The sequence below is a fragment of the Leptosomus discolor genome, chromosome 8 (assembly GCF_034619465.1).
Source record: "Leptosomus discolor isolate bLepDis1 chromosome 8, bLepDis1.hap2, whole genome shotgun sequence".
NCBI lineage: Eukaryota > Metazoa > Chordata > Aves > Leptosomiformes > Leptosomidae > Leptosomus > Leptosomus discolor.
The window spans coordinates 2166890-2189001 of record NC_141398.1 but is presented as its reverse complement, the minus strand read 5'-3'; the positions used below and the strand labels follow the sequence as shown (position 1 = coordinate 2189001).

The window sequence follows — 22112 nt, the reverse complement described above, 5'->3', positions numbered from 1 at the left end:
GGGAGTACAAAGGCAGCTTTAGAAAAAGAGGGCCAGTAGTCATTACCACGGTGGATTTTGTTCTCACCTAACCCACTGTAAATCAAAACCTGCAGGCAGGTACAACCTGTGAGAGACCAACTGCTCTTCCACACCACTCCCTTTGCAAGGTAAGATGCCTCGCTACCCCTTGAACACATTCCAATCCAGCCCCATCATCTGTCACTTTGACTACTTCCAGGACATACCCAGGAATAAGAACCTTAAACTCGGCTGGCAGTTCTGCAACTCGTGTGGCTGCTTAAAGAGCTGAGAGCAAACCACCCCCTGCTTTACAGGAAAGCAGCTGAACACAGCAAACCCCAACTTTGAGGGATACAGAGGGGACAAAGCCACAGTTCAGGACTGCTGGCCAGATCAAGAGTAGTCCGTGCCATCTGGAGTAAGCATTTAAAGAAGTATTTTTGGTATACAGTGGTCTTTGTCGAGTGGAACGGCACGCTTCCCTCTCCCCCACCAGAGCCGTGGAGTGTCAGTGGGAAAGGGAAGCCATGCAAGACTAATTGATGACATTTTATAAGAAAATCCAGACTTCTGATCCGTGAGCCAGGAGGTAAGGTGTCCAACTTAGTCCTTCAGCTGGGAGACTTCATAGAGGTAGGCACCGAGCATCTTCACCCCCTGGATGTAGTTGTACCTGGAAAGAAGATCGCTTCCATCAGCACTGTCCCGAGCAGAGCTGTATTTCTAGCAGTTGGGAGTTTTGCAAGATGAGCCCTGTGCAGACAAGGGATGCTGCAGGCACAGGCGCTGCTCCCAGCCTCCCCGGAATCTCCTCTGGCAGGAGAAGTGCACCCTTGGGGTAGGGGAGAACAGCCAAGCTGGGAGACCAAAGTATATTAAAAAAACCCTGCCTGTTTTCCAGCGCATAAACCCAGAAGGAGTAATGAGATCAAGATCCAGCTGCAGACTAGTCACCCACCCCATCACCCTCTGCTGGGGAGAAGTGGCACTTTGCCTTCCAGGGACTTTTCCAGGAAAAGCAGAGAGCCCAGTTCTTCTTGGTCCTCTTCCTAACACGTCCTAATATATGCCAAGCCCCGCAGCACAACTCCGCCTGGCCCAGGGGTAGGTGTTCTCTTACCTGTTTAGCTTCTCGTTTTGAGAGTGGGCACCATCATCCGCAGCTCCCACGGGAAGCAGCATGACATTCTTGCCTGTTGCTTCTTGGAAAGTCAGGGTAACAGGAATGCTTCCTCCCTCCCTCGTCAGGTCTGGTTCAACCCCAAAAACTAGAACCAAGCGATACTCCGGTGAGGTTGGATTCACGTTTGTTTTTCCAGCACAAATCCTTACTGCTGCTTAAGCAACCAAGCACCAACCACTTCTGCACCACGTGCTGACCAAATCTTGCTCTGGCTTAAATCAGGCAGACTGCAGAGGGGGCAGAATTGGGGATTTGCCCCCCAGCCGTCGTGCTGGAGTACCGACACTTTCAGAGCTCAGCTACACACCCCCCACTTCATCTGGAAGCCTGTCTGTACCCGACACGGCGCTCAGATGTGCTCCAGTCACCCCAGGCGGTCTCGTTGCCCACGCGTACCCCGTTAAGAAGGATGGCTAGACTTTGAGGGCTTTGGCCAAGCAAGTGATCTGGGCTACTGACAGTCTCACCCTTCCACAAAAGCGACACCACACCCATGAGCTTGTTCCAGTACAGCAGGAGTGAGCTTGACAGCAAACTTCTTTCCTTCCTCTACCTCAGACTTGAGCTCAGGGACTGCACGTGACGTGCCTCCTCACCCAGCGAGCCAAGCTTACCATGTAGCAAGTGCAGAACGCCACAAACATGCCCTCCTCAGGATTCCTGGAACAGGAGCTTTAGTCGCCCCCCAATGCCACGTGGAAAACCCACTGACCTGCCTGCATGGCCCTCCTCCCGGCCATGTAGTGGGGATGGTTGAAGTCTGACACCCAGGGTTTCCCGCCGTGCCCTAAGTACACTCTGAACTTGTTGGGGCTCTGCAGCTCTGCAAACTTTTTGCTGATGTAGTCCTCGACCTGGAAGAGAGGTTGAACCGTTACCGACTGTCAGCATTTGCAGGACACCGGGAAGGACTGTAGGCTAAAGGCATCTGGGGGACTTGCAGGTCACCACCACTGCGCAGCAAGACCGTTCCTAGCACAATTATTTCATATTATTCCCCTGTGTCTCTGCTCTGAAGTCAGAGCATCTCCTCCAGTGAACATGGAACAGCCAATGTGGCAAAGCCTTACACTTTGAATACGCACTTCTGGCAATCCAAGTGTCCTACAGTTAAATTAGCATTTACTCCTGAGCTCTGTTGGGTTAGTCGGGAGCAACCAACTAGCCAGGCCACAACGGTCCAGTGTGGGACCATACAGCGATCCCTCAGCTCTGAGTTGAGGTGCAGAACAAGGAAGATGGCAGCAAATTCAATAAACAAAACTGCTTCAGCCAGAAACATGCTTTCCCCAGGCATGGAGGAGGGCGGAGGTTTAGAGACACGAGTTGTTTTGTACCACCAATCCATCTCAACGTACGTGCTTTGTGACTTCTTCAGGAGTCATGTTTGGCACAAGCCTGATTGAGAACTTGCCAATCACTTTCCTAGGAATCACAGTCTTGGCTCCAGAGGCCGAGAAGGCTCCTTCAATTCCATGGAGAGACAAGGAAGGGTATCTCCACCTATGCATAAGGATATCTCTCTGCAGGAACAAAGGGAAAGATGCAAGGTTACATGAAGTTTGACGGTTCCCCGGAGCAATAGTTTCTTCAGTCTAATAATGACTTTGCAAGAAACAGTGCTTTTCCCCACAGAGAAATGCCGCCCCCATTCAAGACCCCTCAGTTAAACCGAAGCTGGTACCCCCGTTAAGCACACATCTTCATACAACAGCTGGGTTTTCGGCACCTGAAGAGATTCAGTAGCTCTCCTTCGGCTTTCTCCTAGTTCTACGGAACTTAGGGGACACGACCAGCCTGCTCCTGACAAGGACACACATACCATTCGAGTGTGCAGGGAGTCTATCAGAAGCTGTAGGCCCTGCTGCCCCGAGTCAGGCAGATGCCTTCATCACGGAGCCACACGCTTGTGAAGATCACAGGGTTTCCAAAAGCATCACCCCTGCGCAGACGGAGGCACACGGTGTGCTCCTCTTTCTGTCACCGGTTGTACCCCACCCCTGAACTCCAGGCTGATCAAAGCAGGCACTACTGCCTTCCGCAGGTACGCTCTGCATCCCCTCCTCGCTGCCTTGGCCACAGCTCTTCAGTGCACTGGATACCGAACTCAGCACCTTTGTGTCCTCTACAGGCAGCCACAGTATCTCAGACCTGAATGTCACCACAGAAAGTCAGGAGACTTAGAAAATTTGTGGCCTTCACGGGGGTTTTTTTTTGTTCCAGGTATAACCTGCCTGGAACAAAGCCAATTTGACTGTCACAGTTCAAATCTCTCGAGCACATTGTTTCTCCCCTGGAGATTACAGCCTTATACCTCTGCTTAGCCCCAAGATCCTTCTTGCATGCACACAGCTTGGTTAGAGCTCCCGTGGTAAGGGAAGGGAGGATTTTGTCTAGGTAAGACTGAACAGCTTTAGCTCAGGATCACACAAAACGAGCATCTTCCCAGCTCCTCCTTATACACAAGCTGTATTTCATCCGTGACTTTATGGGCAAGGCTAAACCAGGACATGTGTGTGCTCCCGGCTGATGTAAACCTGCACACGTAAAGACAAGGTTGAGGATACACAATGGTTACTTACACCTATCTGAGCTGAGCCTGCAGTCTCCTCCTGACAGCACGAGGACAGAAGACAGACCTCCACAGGTAAACTTGTCTTTTACAACACTCGTTTCTGCTTTTTAGGAGACAGATTTACATCTAGGGTTTAATGCCTTCGAATCAGCATGTGATGGCTGTGCCCTGCAGGAGTCAACGCTGTTAAAAGCGCTCAGAGAGCTCCCAGGGTGAAGATTTGAGACGTTCAGACATGAGTTTATTGGACTGTTCCAAGACTTGGGCAGCTGCCTAGGTCATGGCCACAAGACAGTCCTTGCTTGCCAGGTCTAGGAAGATGTTCAGTCTGTCAGCCTTCAGCTCATCCCAGCTAGATCTCAAGCTGTTTTCTTACCTAATGAGAACTCACCTCCATGAGCAACTACTTTATTTCTGATAACCCACTGAACTTCCCGCAGAGGCAGGAAAATCGGGCACTTTGTGCCGATGTGGTGTCTGACCTCTGGACAAGTGCTAGCAGTTCTTATCTACCATTAAGAGAATGGTACCAGATAAAGAAAGCTCTGTATGAACTTGAAATGCTACTTACAGACTAAGGAGCAAGTTTGAAGACATCTAGGACTGCTTTCCTTGAACATGGGATACTCTGGGCTAAGCTTCCAAACCCCTAATGCTTCACAGAGGACCTGCTCGTGTTACATATGCGGCCAGCTGTACAGTAGGTGAAGTTATCTTCAAGGCAATTTTAAAGACACCAGATGAATTCTCTGCCTACTTAATGACTTCCTAACTACACAAGTATCCACAGAAGCCTTTTGTCTTCTGCTAACAGATGGCTTGAACTACCACAGCTAACGCAGGCACAGAGAGGAGGACGATATACCTTCGTATCATGCAATAGTTTTGCTGCTCCTACATCCTTCCCATATTCTTGCAGGTCAAAATCAATCTTCTCATAGAGCACCAGCTCCTCATCAGTAACAGGCGCCACTGCTTCATTAATGCCTGGGATCAGGATTTTCCCTTTCTTGTCTACAAGAGAACCTGTAAACAAGGAGCACCCGATATCAGGATTCAACCAGATGGCATTGCTGGGACCACTCTCCACGGCAAACAGAAGCCTTTGCCTTCTGAAAACTCTGTGAATGTAACAAAATCCTGACCCCTGCCTCTCAGGGCCTGCACCACGAAGCGTGGAAGGCACTGGGGGAATTTACAGCTATCCAGAACGTGCACTTCTTTGCAACTGTGTTTAATTCTACTGCTACATGTTTGGCTGGCTGTTTGAAGGCAGGATTCCCAAAGAGCTCAATATGGCACCTGAAGCAGAGTTGGCAGAAAAGAGTTGGCAGAAAAGAGCTGATTTAATTAACATACAAGTTTGCAGCAAGACTCAGGGGAAGATAAAGTAGACAGACAACTTCTTGGCAAGACCTTCATCATATTTCTGTTTCTAAGGCATCAGCCTTTCGCACCTGGCAAGCACCATTTCACTGGCCATTGCTCTGCTAGTGTAGGCAGCCCACAGGAACCCCCCTCACTGCAAACTCACTCCTGCCTTAATGGCTCTTACTCCCATTTTAGATGCATTCAGTGAAACCTGCTTTTTCTTACCCATCAGAGCAATGAGATCTGTCATGGCCTCGTGTACTGAGCCACCATAAACTCCCGAGTGAAGGTCTTTGTCACTGCACTCCACCTGGTTTGAATTGAATTGAGATTCAGGTTAATTTTAGCATGAAGACACTTGTTAAATGCAGAGAACAAACTTTTACCCTGGCTTTTTGCTGCATGTAGTTTGAGACTGCATCTGTTTTTGAAACCAGACCCCTCAGTTGTAGCACATTAAAGCTTTTTGTTGCTCTGGGGAGTACAAGCCCTTAGTTCTTACTGTCCCAACCTTGGGGACTTCAGTTGTGACACCTCCTCCTGCACTCAAGGCAGCATCTGGACAAAAGATATCTATGCCATGAGATAATCCTTCCGTGAAGGTGCTGGCTTACCTTGCTTCATACATCTGAAAGCTAACCCTCCCACCCAAGTATCACAGGACAGCACAAGGAAGATACTTAAGACAATCAGAAACCGTTCTGCTTCAGTGATCGGTTTCACCTCTTCTGAAGAAAAGCCACTGGCATGAACAAGTTAGAGCCACCACTCTGCTCCAGTAGGAAATTCAGGTTAATACTGGTTTTGCAGTGTATTTCAGCACTTACCTCTATGAAGTAGTAGCAGATACCCCTCAAGCCATAGGTGATACAAGGCTTCTTCTTGCCTAGCCAGTAGTTGTCAGAAATGCAAACATAATCCACATCTTTGAAGAAAGTGTCTCGCTGAGCAAAAATCAGTTCATCAAGGCCTTCAGATCCTGATTCTTCCATACCCTCTAGGCAGAACTTCACATTTACTGGAAACTCCTTGGAAAGTGAAAAAAACAGAACAGATTAAGTACGTGAAAACATTGGACTCCTTCAACGATCAGTAGTTTTCATCTGTCATGTACAAAGCAAAAAAAAGGACATGGGTAAATTAGTCTCATGACAGTGGAATGTGTTCATTATACACAAAGTATGACGAAGTTTGGACTGCCCTGATGTTGAGGGCACTTACAGTAACCTTCATTTGATGGAATCCAAACTCTTCAGAAAAAGTTTTCACTAAGATCTAGAAAAACTCGCTCCCAAGCCTCTTAACTGCGGGAACACAGCAGAAATCTGTTGCCAAAGAGGCAAGTCACAGGGCTAGGAAAATTAGTATTAAGCACTGAAGTTGCAAGCCACAGCAGGAGAGTCAGAGCTACCCTGCCTATCCGGCCTACCATATTCCATTCCCAGACAGCACTTGAGAACTGGAAATTCTTCTCACAAGTAATAGCGACTTGTCTTGCAAGGCAAAGCAGACACCCTGAGCTACTTCTCATTGCAGGTTTTCTTGAACAGAAACAGCAAAGCTCCCAGTTTAGTCTTACTAAGCTAGTCCCTTCTTCGAGCTCAGTGGCAGTGAGACATTAAGCCTTGCTAAAGGCCAAGCTAATTTGACATCCTTACATGAAAGTGATCACATTTGATTTATCCCTCCGGCTCCAGATGCTCACATATGTATTTTCCTTCCTACACATTTCATTAAACAAAAAAAATGTTTGAAATGCAATCCAAGCATCTAGAAGACAAACTTGCCAGCAAGTCAACTCAACCTTACTGGGACATCGGGGAATTCACGGGACTATTGCATCACTCCTCCAAACAGCTGAATAAGCAGGCTTGCCTCACCAGGGTTTGTGGCTTGGATAACATTTATTGCTAGACTCAGCTGTATGTAAAACAGCAGGACACGTTTTGGGCACATACCTGGTTAGTTTGTTGATAAGCCTCCAAGGCATTCAGCCAGGCAAGCACTGGACCTTTGTCATCTGTTGATCCTCGCCCATACAGCTTTCCTGGAGAACCAAGACACAAATTAACCAGCATGGACAAACATTAGGATGAAGCTTCAGCTGTCTCTTGCCTGCAGGAGAAAACACCTTTTTGGATAAGCTTTTTCAGCCCTGCTTATATTAACTTTCATTTCTGATTCTTCTGAAGCAGCAGGTTTACATCCTGCTTCCTACACCCATGCAAGTGGGACAGGCACAGGACCGCCACGGTTCTCCCACGTCCTCCCCCAGCTGGCCCCAGGCCAAGAGTTGAACATAAGCCTGGAAAAGATGTGACTGCCTTGGACTATGCATTCCCACATCCTTCACAGTAATACATGACCCACAAACACAGCATAAGGGTACAGAAACAAGCCACCTCCTTTCAACAGAAACTATCCGGTATTAGCTTCCATTCAATAACTCTTTGAAGAGTAAGACCTCAGTAGCTACTGTCTAATCACTTCTCTGGATTCTACAGATAAAAGTGAATCTCCCCAGAGAGGACTTTAGCCAAAGACAAGTTTGACAGGCTCCAGGGAAAGCAGCACACGGGATCACAGTAGAGGCAGATACTGCTGCAACTCAGAGCTGTAGCTACAACCCCTAAGCAAGGGGTGTAGCTGCAGCAGCGGAACAGGCCGGACAGCTTGTGAGGCAAGGAGCCTTTGGGAATTGTGCCTCTCCGCTGCCAGGCTGCACAGAGACAGGCCACAGCCCCAGGCAAGTCTAGCTCTTGCTATCAGGTGAGAGGAGATAATCCAACTCGGTAACAGACTCTGCTCCTACAGTCAAGCGCCCAAGCAGAAATACCAGTTACCCCAGATACTCCTTTTCTTGGCAATGATTTAACACTCACACATCAAGAACAGTTCATTTCCTTCTATCCAAATGACCTTTGACACTCAACACTGAGGCAATGAAACAAGGAACAGCCCGTTGGTAGCACCAGCTTTAAACAGAAGAGAAAGTTTTAGTCTCCTCTTGGCTACTGGCGGTGTGTTGTTCCAACAGGAGCTACCGCAGGATTTCTGCATCCCTGTTTATGGGAGAGGGACACCTGCCTGGGCCCTCGCTCTGTAGAACACAGCTCCTGGGGTTCACATCATCACACAGGGTGCAAACACCAGGCAACCCAGGGAGGCTGCAGTACCAGGCCTAAAGCTGCTGTGCCGAGTGGTTCGAAACCCCCGCAGAGGTTCAGAACCCTTGCCGTCTGACATGACCTTACGGGCTGCAAGTTGGAAAGCGCACAAGAAACTACTTCTCAGGAGCTTTCTGGCCACCAATTGTTACCACGGAAGGCAGCAGCTCAGACTTTGCTGTAGCTACGAGGAAGATAACATGCAAGTACAGCCTCGACTATCAGAAAAGGAAACAAGCCCTGAGAGGAGCTGAGATTTGCAGCTCAAGTTGTTTACCATTTCCCCTCCTGCATATTTTCTCTCAACAGTATTAAACCAACACCCATGTCTGTTCTTGCTTTCCTTCCCTCTTTCAGTCAAGGATACAACTTCAGACCAGTTGAGAAATACCACACTTGTTAAGGAAGTGCTCACCAGTCCGCTGCTCTTACCGTCTCTTTCCACCAGCGTGAAGGGCTCGCTATCCCAGCCGTCCTCCAGCGCTGCTGGCTGAACATCCAGGTGACCATATACACACACCGTCTTTTTCTGTGGATCTGAGCCAAGGGTTCCCAGCACAATTGGTGGCAGGGGGATCTCTGACCCATCAGGCAGCTAGAAATAGGAGGCAAGAAGGTTTATTCAAGCGTCGGTGGCACATTTCATCACCCTTTTACACTGCAGAGGTCACGCTATTAGGGGCCCGCGCAGCTAAACGAAACTAAGCTACTTAAACCGGCTGCCAGAAGCAGTGTGCCAACGAGGGCACAAGGGCACCACACCAGTAAGCTTCCCGACAAGTCCCAGTGATAGCCAAAGCGTTCCAAGCCACTCAGAACTGTTAGCTTTAAACTAACAGCCCTCCCTCGGATTTTAGCAGAGCAAGCCGTCTGCGTGCCCGGCTGCCACATCCAACGCTGACCTAAGCCCAAGTGACCAACTCCATTCAGCGGGGCAGTCTGCACCGCTTGTCACCGCGCTTCCATCCCGTCCACAGCTCAGCTCTCGAGACAAAAGCCTCCTGGCAGTGCTATCAGCGAGGATAACACGTGCCTACCCCCAAAGGTCAGCGTAACGGTGGTATTTCTCTACACCGGCCTACGCTGCGAAGGGCAGGGCACTGCTGATCAGCTTAGTTCGAGAGTTCAGGAGCTGGACTTGGCTCAAGTACAGAAGCTGAACTCGGCTTCGTCCTTTGGAACACACCATGAGCAATTACCCCATGCAGTTCTCAGCATGTATTTCCCTCCCAGTGCACATACTGCTAAGACACTGCTCAGCAGATCAAGATCAGCTTTGATTTTTTTGCTCATGTGGGCTCCATTATTTTTTTTTTAAATCAATAGGTTACATGCTCCTTGGCCAGCTGAAGTTCTACGTGATTAAACTATTATTGCAAGAACTTACACTGACAGTAATCAGGACACAACAGAAGCTGCTCTGCAGCAGTAAACCAAGCTAGATCAGACAAGTTAACCGGTTTCTTTACATTGTCCTTCATTGATACAGCCACAACGTACATACTGCACTGACTACTTTTGTCTACACACAATATAAAACTAAAGTTAACTTTAATCCAGCTGCAAGAGTTTTCTAAATGCAAGTGTTGCTTGTAAAACTCTGTAAAATCAGTTCTTGCCCCCCAAAAGTTACACTGACAAAAAGAACAAGTTTGTCTCTGAATTGAAACACTTTTGATGGGATTTTAGGCTGTAGGTAGTGGCAGAGCTAGAATTACCCCACGGATTCCCTCCCAAGAGAGCACTTGAAGTCAGTTGCTTCCCTGCTGGGACCTGTAGGGCTACAAACAAGTGTATTGCAGTCACCAAAATCCAGAACTGCTCACAGGGTCCCGACACACACAGATTTCACCCAGCAGTCATCAGCACCAACGACAATTTTCTGAAGCTAGCAGACACTCCAGTACAGCAGGATTTCCAATGCCACTACCCAAACACCAGTCTAACAATTTTGTTACAGGTCTGTGACATGTAGTGACAAAGTGCACTTCACAGGAGGAGCCTATCAAGCAGAGGGCTCCCAAGGATAAGATGATCATTCTCAAAAGCACATACATTTCCCAAGTGAAAAGAGGTCCAGAGAGCTAAAAATAAGGAGGGGACCCATCCTATTAAGGATGCTTCTGTATCTGGTTAGGGAGCAGTGCAATCCTGTGACAAATGTAACGCTTCTGGAGGAGCCCAGAAGTCCTGTGGTGGACTTATTGAAGCTTCAGTCAGTATCTTTACAGTCTGTGGGTCTAAGGTCCAACACCAGCCTGCTGTTAAAAACGTGAAGATGTTTTTGTTTGCAGATGCTCTGTTCATGTCCAGTGAGAAAAGTCTTTAAAATACATTTAATACAGTCCAAAGTGTAATGCAACATGCTTAGCCGACCTGGATCCCCAGGTTTACCATAAACAAGGGTTTTAACAGGATGCTCAGGCTGTGTGGCAGGAGGGGCATTACCCAACACCCCGGCAGGCTACTGCCTTTCCAGGACACTAGCCATAAGACCCCCACATGGTGGCCCTCACCAGAAGACCATCAGCCATCAAGGAATTGGTGATCCACACAATTAGCTCGAGCATGCCCGAGGCTGTGCTGTGCTGCACACAGCTTTCCCCTCCCACCGGTGCTGTGCGTGCCCTTGGGCTGCAGGAAAACCTCAGCCTGTTGATTGTAGCTCCCAGGCAGCTCCCACCGGGTACTGGTGCTCACACCAGCTGCATGTCCTTGCCTTTATCTAGGAGTGCAGCAAGAAGTTCTCATGTGAATATCCCTTTGGTTTGGCAGTGGAACCGAACAGCCTGAAGAAGTGGAATGGGATCACATTCCCATGAACAGGATCAGAGCAGCGTGATGCCCGCTAGATGCTGCACAGCTCGAAGCTCCCTATATCCAAAGGGCCATACCACAATCTATACCATCCTCTTTATAGCAGTAGCTCTAATAAACCGCATTTTAAATGACACTTTACGAAGTCCCAGTGCCTTTCTTACTGGGATCACAAGCAGCCAGCACCTCCTAGTGCTAAACACCTTGTCTTCCAAGGGGACTTTGTCTACTAAGCTGACATGGAGATGCTCACATACCTTTTGTTTCCCAATATCCATAAGTTGGGTGGTGCCTCCCAGTCGCTCGATATCCTTTGCGGCGACCTCCATCATGTGTCTGATCTCAGCCCTCTTCTCCGGCCATGCTGACACGCTCTGGATGGCCACCCACTGCGCCAGCCGCTACAAAGACAGACCAGCTAAAGGTTCTACAGCATGGGAATTATGGCATGGGAGGCACTACACAAATCCAACACCTTGCAACTCGACCAACACTGGTTTAGTCAAGCTTAAACTTGAGGGGAATCAGCTGTCCTCTGCTCAAAGCAGGACTCTAACCACTCATATAACATCCAAAAGCTCTCCAAAAACCTCACCCTCCTACAGCTGCCCCTGCAGTGTAGCACAAAGTCTGCAGACACACAAGGTAAGCTTCAGAGTATGACAGCTTGGGCATATTGTTCCTTTCTGGTGGCTGTTCTTTAAGTATCCAGCACCAGCTACTGTCCTTCAGGCTTCTCAGAAAGGCCACCTTAGCTTTCCCACACACACAAGTGAGATCAGTGAGAGCACCCAGCAGAAGTCAAGCTGCACACTTGGCATAGCTCTTGCCTGAGTGCTTACAGTGCCATACTACCAGTTCCTTCACAGGTGAAAGGGATTGCAATACAAGATGCAATTAAACAGCAGGTTAAACAGCAAAGTACAGAAGGTAACCTCTCCCTCTGTACCCCAACATGAACAGCTTCATGTGAGAAAGCTTTACTCCAGCCTTGTTTATATCCTTCCTTTCCCATCTTGAAAGTGGAGAGACATATAAACCAAATTTGGCATTCAGGAACCAGCAGCAAACCTCTCGTACCCCTAAATAAGTCACTGCTTGCACTATACAGTAACAGAGCATTTCCTAATCAATCTACCAAGGGATTCAGGTCTTTGAACAGAACTATGCCTAAACTGAAGAAAAAGTTTTCTGGCTCAACTCCAGTCACTCACACCCACTGCCTGCTCCCCTTTCCCCAGTTACTTGGCATTACTCCGTTACTGGGCATATTATATAGGGATAACAATGAGCTTGAAGTAGACCACCTAACCTACAATATCTGATAGCTGCCCGTGCTGCAGGACAAAACTCAAAGAAAACTTACCTGAACGTAGAGGTCCTGATGTTCATCAATGTATTTAAAGAGGGTTTCAAGAGCAGACATCTTCTGACCAGAATGGTATGGCTGAAGATTCTGCAACAGAAAAATAGTTTAGCCTTCACAGGTTTTGGCCTTCACAGGTTTAAGAAGCAACAACCAGTAATCAAGCAGCCACAGAAGACTCTCACCTTTCAACTGCTAATGTCACACCAAGCTGTGCTAACATAGAACTAGAGGCAAATCCCTCATGAAATCACACGGGCAAGTGGCTAAACAGAAGCACGTTTAATCTCACCACCGTTTCTGCCTCTTCCCCTCCCCCCCCCCCCCCCCCCAAATAACTCTGGAAGTTGAACTGAGCAAGCTTGTCTATAGAGACACTTCAAACAAGTCACATACCTCACTCTACTGCAGAATTACAGGCAAAACGCAGCTCCAAAGAGTAGATTTCATTACTAAAGTTCAACTAACAGCATGCCACAGGCTTAAATGCTAGTAGCCAGGTCCAAGAAAGCACCACACTTTGTGCTCTACAAGGGAGGTTAAAAGCAGGCAGCTTAAGAACTGTGTTTTCTTCAGCTTTAAGTCCCAACCTGCCACCCAGCCTTCCCAAAGAAGGTCAGAGCGAAGCCACAGGACCAGAAACCAGCCCCAGCAGGCCATGAGCAAGTGGTCAGTGACTAGTTCAGTGCTACCACTTCCTTTTGGTTTAGTTTCAGCTGAAGTTCACATGAGAAAATCCCAAGACCCCGCCCCTCCTCAGTTTTCTGTCTTCCTTACCAGCCCAAAGTCCATCCTAAGAGACATTCTGTCCACTCAACCAAACCCAACAAGCTTAAACTTAATTTCTCAGGTTAGGACTAAAGATACAGAACCTCCTCTAAGCCAGGAAAACAACGAGCTTTACAAATATGCCTCAAACCCAAGTGCCTGGACCATGAGAGGAAGCCCAGTGTCCACGGAACACACCACACAAGCATGTTCAGCAGCACCAGCTGTGCTGCAGTATTTTGTTCAGCTTTATGCCAGGTCCTTTAAGCCTTTCTTCCACTTCTGCATGGAAGTCACAAGACAAGTATGATAGTTGTTAAAACATCTGACTGTTTGTCTCAGGATTTCTTGGCCAGCTGACTACTCCACAGAGCTGAAATGAGTACCTTCAAGCTGCAGGCTGTCCCACACAACACAATCTAAGCACATCCTACTGCCCCAACCCTACAAAAATCTTGCAGAATGTGTTTTCTTTCAAGCAGGCTTGTAATTAGATCACTGATGTTCGCCCTACAACAATCCTTTCCCTCACTGGAGATAGCATCCATTTAATTTACAGCATCCATCGAGTTTAAATTCGGATAAGGAGTTTTAAGCACTAATTAGCACAACCCCAAACCACCAGACAGCTTAAGCATTCCCTTCAATAACCATGCATGGTGAAACCCAAACGCCTTCAAAAGGACTACGTAGACATAACCAAGTTGCAGCAGTGCTTCTCACTGAAGCCTGGTTTCCCTCATGCGGTCATCCTCACATGCAGTCCAAGCTCAGGCATGATTCCTCTGAAGCTCTTCAGAGAAACCAGCTCACAGGCATCAGTCCTGCACATCTGACCCTCCCCTTCACTCACCCAGTTCCTACAGCAACATCAGGGCTCCAGCTTCACAGCACTGACACAAAATGCAACATATTACACAGAGGCTGATAGTCTGTCCAACACCAAGATCTGAACTACTTGCTAACTCAGGGACTACTTTAAGTATCACCTTAATCACAGTTAAATATCCTTAAAAATCAGGGGACATTGACTCACTCAAGCCTCACTGTAGAGCTGCAAAAAAGTCTGCCCCAGAAAGCTTCAAACTTCAAAAAGCAAGGGTTGCTTACTGCATAGCACAAGGCTGGATATGACTTGCCTTCCCCTCTTGAAAAACAGGACTAGAAACTCCTGCAGGTCCCTCAGACTGGAGAGCAGAACCCTTCCCACCCGCATGGCAGAGCAGGTCTACCTCGGCAGAGCACTCCTACCTTTGCAGAGCAGTTCTGCCTTCGCAGAGCACTCTTAACAGTTGCATTATGAAACACGACAACCCGAAGGGCTATCAGTGCACTGTGACAGCTTCGCCCTCCTTATCCACAGGCAAGATTCGTACCCCAGACGAGAGGATTTAAACCAGACAGCAGAGGCCTGTAGCCATCACAGAGCACTCGCTGCTCTCCCCAAGCCACGCAAAGCAGCAGCATACAGCCCCACGGCCACGCTACAAGGCCCCGCTCCTCGGGCTGAGGCTGACCGAAAGGTCACATTCGGGGCTTTACGTGGTTTTGCAGCGAAAGGGAAAAATTCACCGTAGCCCCCAGCTCTGTGACCACAGAGAGACAAGCCCCAGGGCGGGAGGGAGGCACGCCGCGGGTTCCTAAGGCGGGACGGACCGAGGGAAGCGAGCACAAGCGGGGGGAAGGCGGGGGTGGGGGGCAGCGGCAGCTTCCCTCTGAGGGGCAGCCGCTTCCCACCGCGGGACACCGGGCCAGGCCCGGCCGGGACTCCGCGCACCCGGCAGAGCCTCTCCGCAAGGCCTCGGCGCGCACGCAGGGGCAGTGGAAAGGCCCACCGCACCACAACGCGAAGGGAACAGGCCAGGCCAGGCCAGGCCGGGCCGGGCCAGGCCGGGCCGGGCCCCGCAGCGCTGCTGCCGCCGCCGCCACTCACCCGCCCCGCGCCGTCCCTGCTCCCTGTGGCAAGCGGCCGCTGCCGCCGCGGCTCTTTAAATACCCCCGCCCCGGCCCCGCCCCGCGCCGCACACCGCGGTGGCCAATCCGCGGGCAAGGAGAGGGCGGCCCGGAGGGCTCGCGCGGCCCCGGGGCGGGGCTTGCTGCGAGACAGAGCGCGGGCTTCCTGAGGCGGGGGGGGGGGGGGGGGGGGGGGCGCCGCTCTCCAGCGCCCTCAGCGGCAGCGCCCCCGTACGGCGGCCCCGGGGGGAGCGGGGGGTCCCCGGGGCTCGGTCCTTCTGCGTGGGGGCAGTGGGTGGTAACGGCCTTCCCGCCCTGCGGGGGGGTCGTGGTGAGCAAGGGCATGGGTAGCACGAGAGAAATACGGGAAATAACATGGGAGGTGATAAGGGGGAATCCCAGAAGGGTTTGGGCTGGAAGGGACCTCAAAGACCACCCAGTTCCCAGCCCCTGCCCTGGGCAGGGACACCTCCCACCAGACCAGGCGGCTCCCAGCCCCATCCAGCCCGGCCTTGAGCCCTGCCAGGGAGGGGGCAGCCACAGCTCCTCTGGGCAGCCTGTGCCAGGGCCTCACCGCCCTCACAGGGAAGGATTTCTTCCTACAATATGGGCGAATTTATTCCTGTAATGTGGGCAAATATCATAGGGAAGCAATTTGGGAGATCTCAGACAGGGCCCGTCTGGACAACTGAGTTATTCCAGCCAAAGAGCACAGAATCACAGGATGTCAGGGGTTGGAAGGGACCTCGAAGGATCACCCAGTCCAACCCCACTGCCAGGGCAGGACCACCCAGAGCAGGTCACACAGGAACGCGTCCAGGTGGGGTTTGGATGTCTCCAGAGAAGGAGACCCCACACCCTCTCTGGGAAGCCTGTGCCAGGGCTCTGTCACCCTCACAGGGAAAAAGTTTTTCCTTATGTCCATGTGGAACCTCCTGTGCTCCAGCTTGCACCCGTTGCCCCTTGTCCTGTTGCTGGCCATCACCGAGAAGAGCCCGGCTCCATCCTCCTGGCACTCGCCCTTTACGTATTTATGACCATTGATGAGGTCACCCCTCAGTCTCCTCCAAGCTGAACAGACCCAGCTCCCTCAGCCTTTCACCTTAAGGGAAATGTTCCACCCCCTCCATCCCCTTTGTGGCTCTGCACTGGACCCTTCCCAGCAGTTCCCTGTCCTTCTGGAGCTGAGGGGCCCAGACCTGGACACACTATTCCAGATGGGGTCTCACCAGAGCAGAGCAGAGGGGGAGAAGAACCTCTCTCAACCTACTGACCACAGCCCTTCTAATCCACCCCAGGATGCCACTGGCCTTCTTGGCCACGAGGGCACATTGCTGGCTCATGGTCACCTTGCTGCCCACCAGGACCCCCAGGTCCCTTTCCCCTACACTGCTCTCCAACAGCTCAGTCCCCAACCTGTACTGGTCCATGGGGTGGTTCTTTCCCAGATGCAAGACTCTATGCTTGCCCTTGTTGTAGTTCATTAAATTTAGTGGGATATATCTTTACGACCTTCCTACATTAGTGGTTTAGATAGCTTAGGTAGATTGAGATAGGTTAGATAAGGAAAGCGTAATACAAACAGTAAGGTGCAAAAGTGAAGTAACATCACCCAGTGAAGGGTTTCCTTGGCTCCCAACGACGGCAGAAAGGCAGAAAGTCATTCCAAGTGCAGAAAGATCCAAGTTCAGGTAGGGCTTGCTCTCACCCTGCGCCTGACCTAAATGAAGCAAGTCTTTGTAAGACAGGAACTGCTGAAGCTGCTTCTGTTCATGAGCAATTCAACAGCTCTGATACCAAATTATTATATCCATAGATGGTTTACAGCTCTGTGTAACCCATATTGGCTTATAGACATTCTTAAAAGAACTGTGAAAAGGGTTGTTGGCCCCTGGCTGTAGTAAAAGTATGTTACCTGAATTACCGGGGCAGATTGTCCACTCCGTCAAACCTGTCGGGCACTGTGAGCCTCAGTGCCACAAATATTAGGAAATATACTGATAAAATTTGCTGAGAGCATGAGGCCAGGAGATGGAGTCGGGACAGAGAAGGAAACCAGAACAACGCGATCACAGAATCATAGCATCATAGAATCACTAGGTTGGAAGAGACCTCTGAGATCATCAGGTCCAACCGTTGACCTAACACCACCATGCCCGCTAAACCACGTCCCTAAGCACCACATCAACACGTTTTTTGAACACCTCCGGGGATGGTGACTCCACCACTTCCCTGGGCAGCCTGTTCCAATGTCTGACAACTCCTGGAAATAAAACCAGGATGAAATTCAGTAACTGGGAAGTCATGAGCTGGAAATGAGCGAGAAGGAGCGGGGTGTACTAGTTGATCACGGGAGGTCCATGAGCTACCAGCGGAGAGAAATGCATAATTTGGGAGCTCAGCGGGCGGTGCCCGGGGGGGGGGGGTAGGTGACAGGACCTTGCGCGAGGCTGTGGCGAGTGTTGTCCCACGTGGGCTGCCGGGCACAGCTCCGGTCACCCGTGGATGATGAGCTGCAACCACAACGGCAGGTCTCGGCCAGCGCCTGGCCCCACCTGAACCACAGCTCCCACCCTGTCACAGCCCGGCCTGGCCCGGCCGTGGGCCCTGCTGGGCTGGGGGTTCTCAAGGTGGTGCCCGGGTGTCCCCGGCTGCCCGGCTCCTGGCTGGGGGGTGGGACGAGCCCTGGCTGCCCTGCCCTGCCCTGATGGACCCCCACGGCACCCCGAACCTTGGGGAGCCCCTGGCACCATGGCACCTGGCGCTGGTCTGTGTTGGTGGGTGGCCAAATCTACCGCACATGGACAGATGAAGGTTAGAAATGGGAATAAAGTTTCTATCCACACTTACGTTAGGAAAAACCTTGCCCAGGAGCAACAGGAGAGAAAAAGATTTAAAAAAAAAAAAGAAGGAAAGCTGCTTCTAAAAAGCAGTTTGTTGCATTTCTGAAAGGTATTATGTGGCACGACACGGAATGATTCCTGGTGACCTCTTTTCATAGCCGTGCTCCCACAAGGAAGTCATTTTTCGTACCTTTTTCCCACATCTGAAACAAACCCTACAAACCAAAAATATGAATCAAGGACACAAGCTGAAAAAAAAAAAAAAAAAAAAAAAAAAGCATTAGGGAAACGTACAGTGAAAATATTGTGCACTGTGTTATCAGAGTTTTCTGCGAGGCTGTATTGATCTAAAATCCACAAAGGATTAGAGGAAGAACAAACTCGGAAAGCACACTTCAGCTCGGCCTGACTGAAAACAACTTTTTTGGAAAGATAAGAGGCCCAATTATCAGCTTCGAGGGCTTTGTAAACTGGCTGTGAGGAAAGGCAGCTTTGTTTCACAAGGCTGGTAATTTGGAAGTGAAAAGAATATACGCAGGCCTAAAAATCCCTGCCCCGCCCCCCCCTTCCCCATGGCCAGGACCCCACCTCAGACCCCCAGAGGCGGCAGCCCCTGCCCCAGCAGGGCTGGTCTCCAGCTCCTCATGGCTCTGCCCTGCCCGGCCATGGGGGTCCCCCAAGCCCAGCCCACCCCTGGGCCCACCTCCTGGCCCGGTCTCAGAGGGGTGGTGGGACAGGAACTGGCTGGGGAGGATATTGTCGGGAAATTGTGGACTTCCCAATGTTGGAAGTACTGTAAACATCTTTAGCACAAATTAGACAAGAAACCATCGGCATAAAATAGATATTATTAAGCCTGTCTTGGGTGTGGGGGTGGATTAAATGAGCTCTTGAGGTCCCTTTGGGTCATATTTTTCTATCTTTCTGTCTGGATGTCTTCTGAGATCAGTGACAGTGGATCAGTTCACCTTTTCTAACTGTTTTTCAGCCATCAGCACTAGAAACTGTCTGAGGCAGGGAGGAGGAGATGTGAAACACAGTTCTGGCATTTAGGAGCTTCAAGAAAAACTCCTCATGTTACCAGCCTTTGGATAAAACTCTTCCCAGGAGTTTACAAGACAGTAGTTTTCCTTTGTCAGATTTTTCCTCTCTCAGATGGGTTTGTTCCAGAACCTCATTCTTTGCATTAAGGGTTTGCTTTTCTTCCCCGTTATTTTAGACACAGGCACCGCTCACGATGGCCACAGCTCTGAAACAAGGCGTGGGGAAGCAGCTTACTGTTCCACGCAGAGCCTTGTTGTGGGATAGAGGCCTGTGTAACTGCGCTTGGTTCTCGCTCTGCTAGCCGGTTGTCAGTGAAAAGGTGACTACGCTTCCTGGGTGACTTGGCTTCTCTCTCTGCCTTCTGATCACACCACCTAGTTTTGGCCAAGGGTGAAATCTTTCCTGGGAACAGAGCAGGCTGCTTGTTTGTGTTGGACCCAGCAGAAGGAGATAAAGTTTAGGGGCCAAATCTAATGATGGAGTTACACCCACTTCTGCTGGGTTTGACTTTGTTGGCTAAACATGAATGAAGCTGCTTATACCCAGAAACTGCCTTGGCGTTGGCGTGCCAGCAACGTAAGCCTCCCCTACCACCCCTGACTTTTCAAAACCGAGTGGTAGGAAGAGTGTGGCCTCAGAGCCCAAACTCGTTTAGAAGAAGCAGCACTAAACTAAAACAAATCAAAGCATCACTTACTGTCCCTCTTTTCCAGTCAGCACTACAGCTCCAGCGGTAACCTTGCTCTGGCCTCCAGAAAGGCAGGGCTGCTTATGTGACATACGTAACTGTAGGGTGCGGGATACTTAGGGGTGCTCGTGGCCTTCCTAATCTATACAGGCGTGGGTGCCATGTAGTAATTAATGAGTTGATCCTCATAAGCTTCCTCCAACAAAAGAAATACTGTTTCATTTTTAATAATCAAAGTAATTAATCAAAGTAAGGGGCAGATTACATGTAGAAAATGTTGATGTTTAGAGAGCACAGTGTCGGGTGCCCGCCTGCCCGAGGCCCTGGTCAGAAGCCTGTCGGAGGGCGCCGTGCCCGTACGTCGGGCTGTGCGTGCAGCTCTTGCGGCTCTGGACAAAGCTGTGGGCCCGGAGGAATGCTGCGAGTGAGACAAGAACCGAATCGCAGCCTGGAGTCCTGCTCCTGTGATCCTTCTTCCCATCCTTGCATAATGGGGCACCAGTATGAAATGGGGCCTGTGTGGCTCAGCAGCCCAAGCAACAATAAATACTCAAGGACTCTCCTCCCTCTCTCTGCTTCTTCCCTTTCCTCTGCCCCACCATTTGTCATGCTCCTTTCGTCATCTCCAGTGTCCTCGCACTACACTGAGCCTGGCAAGTGGAGGATTTATATTCCCAGGGCACCTATCGCCCTGTGGCTCCATCCAGTCCAACCTGTACTGGATGCAGAGACGCCTGCACTGATCCCCCGTGAGACCCCCCAGGGTCAGGACGCTGTGTGGCAGACAGAGCCTGCCTGAGCACAGCACGGCACGGCAGCAGGGTGGCTCTGGGCTGCGGCGCTAGGGTGACTTTCTGGCTTGGTTGGCACAAGCTTGAGGAGCTCCCTGCTGTGCCCTGCATCGGTGGGTTGGACGCTCAGGACGCCCAAGATGCTCAGGGTTCTTCTCCTTCCTCACCAATTCCTACAAACCTCCTGTCTCAGTGGTTGATGCACCAAACCTTTCTGCGACTCTGGTGGCCCCTATATCAGTAAGGTTGTAACTTTCCTGTTAAAAAACACGCTCAAAAGCTTGTTGCGACTTCACATCCTCTGGAGTCTTCACAAAGTACCAAAACTTGATAACTCTGAACCTTCAGTACTCACTAGTTCCTTAACTAAGCCAACTCAGGCTTCAACTAAGCTCTTGAAGTCTCTGTCTAGATTTATCTGCAAACCATGAGAGCGTAAAGTAGAATACAAAGTGCTGTGCACTGCTGGATACCGCTCCGCTCCTTTCTTCCCACCTTTGCCCCTCCCTGTAAGTGCTATTTTGCTGAGTCCGTACACTATGTCGCAATCTGTCTTTTCTGTACCCTCGCTGTCAGGATGCAGCAGTGACATGTTGGAAATGTCGCTGTCAGGAGCCCAAAATAAACCTGAAGACTGGCTAACCTGCCTAGAGGGCTGGAGAGACTGTCTGAAATTAGAAAGAGTGGCGGAGAGCCAGACAAAAGTAAACTCTTCTGAATTTAATGCGCAGATTGCCCAAATATCGATGTGCTTTTGGCAGCACGCTCTCCATCGCGCTGCCCTGACGTTGCCCAGGAATAGTCATTCTATTTTGGGGATCTTGGGCTCGGAGAGGGCAGGTACTGCTCCCTCGTCGGGTTCTGAGGCACAGATGAAAGAACGGTGGGAGAGGCTGCTGGTAAATTCTGCTTCCCCAGCACCTTGGAGGACTGGCTCGCAAACTGTGGAGCCACCTTCTCTTGGAAACCCCTTGAACGGGCTTGTCAAACGATTCCTTGTTCGCTGAAGCGTCAGGCCAGCTCTGCCAGCGCTCTAAAGGGAGGAAAAAATGCCCCTACATCCCTTTGCTCAACGTCTGTTCCTCTGCCTGAGAGTCGCTAAAGCACTCTGCGCTTCGGCCAGCTTGTCCTGATACTCTGCATTAATGTCCCACGGGAACGGTGGGACGTGTGTCATGTCCCAGGCCAGGGACGGGCAAGCAAAGGGTCAGTAGCCTGGCTAGATGCAGCCTAACTGCAAACGAGAACCACAGCCCTCGGAGACTGCGTCAGGCCAACCCTTTTCTCTGGAATGACCACAGAACCTAAACCTTTACCCCCTCGCAGCTTAATCCCCACTGCCCTGTCTTTCATCCCAACGCCGTGCCCGGTTTACCCACGCTGGAACATGCCGCGTGCGTGAGCAGATGCCGTTTTCGTTTTCTCCTTGAGGACATTTGGGAGCGTCGGGAGGTTTTATTTCAGTCTTTTATACGTTGTTGATTTGCCAAAGTGGAAGAGAAACGCTGAAGAGACTTGGCCAGCGCTGCGTGCTCTCCTCGAC

General features: G+C 50.4%; 1 protein-coding gene across 2 annotated transcripts; it reads right to left on the bottom strand.

Moving 5' to 3' along the window:
• Positions 1 to 58: 58 nt before the first annotated feature.
• CNDP2 (carnosine dipeptidase 2) lies at positions 59 to 12542 on the bottom strand. 2 transcript variants are annotated; one of them, XM_009959345.2, is made up of 11 exons: positions 12483 to 12542; positions 11374 to 11517; positions 8732 to 8894; positions 7091 to 7179; positions 5960 to 6160; positions 5358 to 5442; positions 4627 to 4787; positions 2545 to 2709; positions 1899 to 2040; positions 1124 to 1271; positions 59 to 676 (listed from the first exon to the last, which is right to left on the bottom strand). In XM_009959345.2, the coding sequence occupies exons 1-11, from the start codon at positions 12540 to 12542 to the stop codon at positions 607 to 609; spliced, it is 1428 nt and encodes a 475-aa protein (XP_009957647.1). In that variant the 3' UTR covers positions 59 to 606. The 2 variants fall into 2 exon arrangements, with proteins under 2 accessions (XP_009957647.1, XP_009957648.1); XM_009959346.2 differs by lacking the exons at positions 7091 to 7179; positions 8732 to 8894.
• Positions 12543 to 22112: the final 9570 nt, after the last annotated feature.

Excerpts from the sequence above, each read along its gene's own strand:
- CNDP2 (XM_009959345.2), bottom strand. The coding sequence starts at position 12,542 with ATGTCTGCTCTTGAAACCCTCTTTAAATACATTGATGAACATCAGGAC. Across the intron at positions 2,041-2,544 it reads CTGAAGAAGTCACAAAGCAC|GTCGAGGACTACATCAGCAA; the intron begins GTACGTTGAGAT and ends CCTCTCTTCCAG. Across the intron at positions 1,272-1,898 it reads GAGGAGGGCCATGCAGGCAG|TTTTTGGGGTTGAACCAGAC; the intron begins GTCAGTGGGTTT and ends GCTTGGTTCTAG.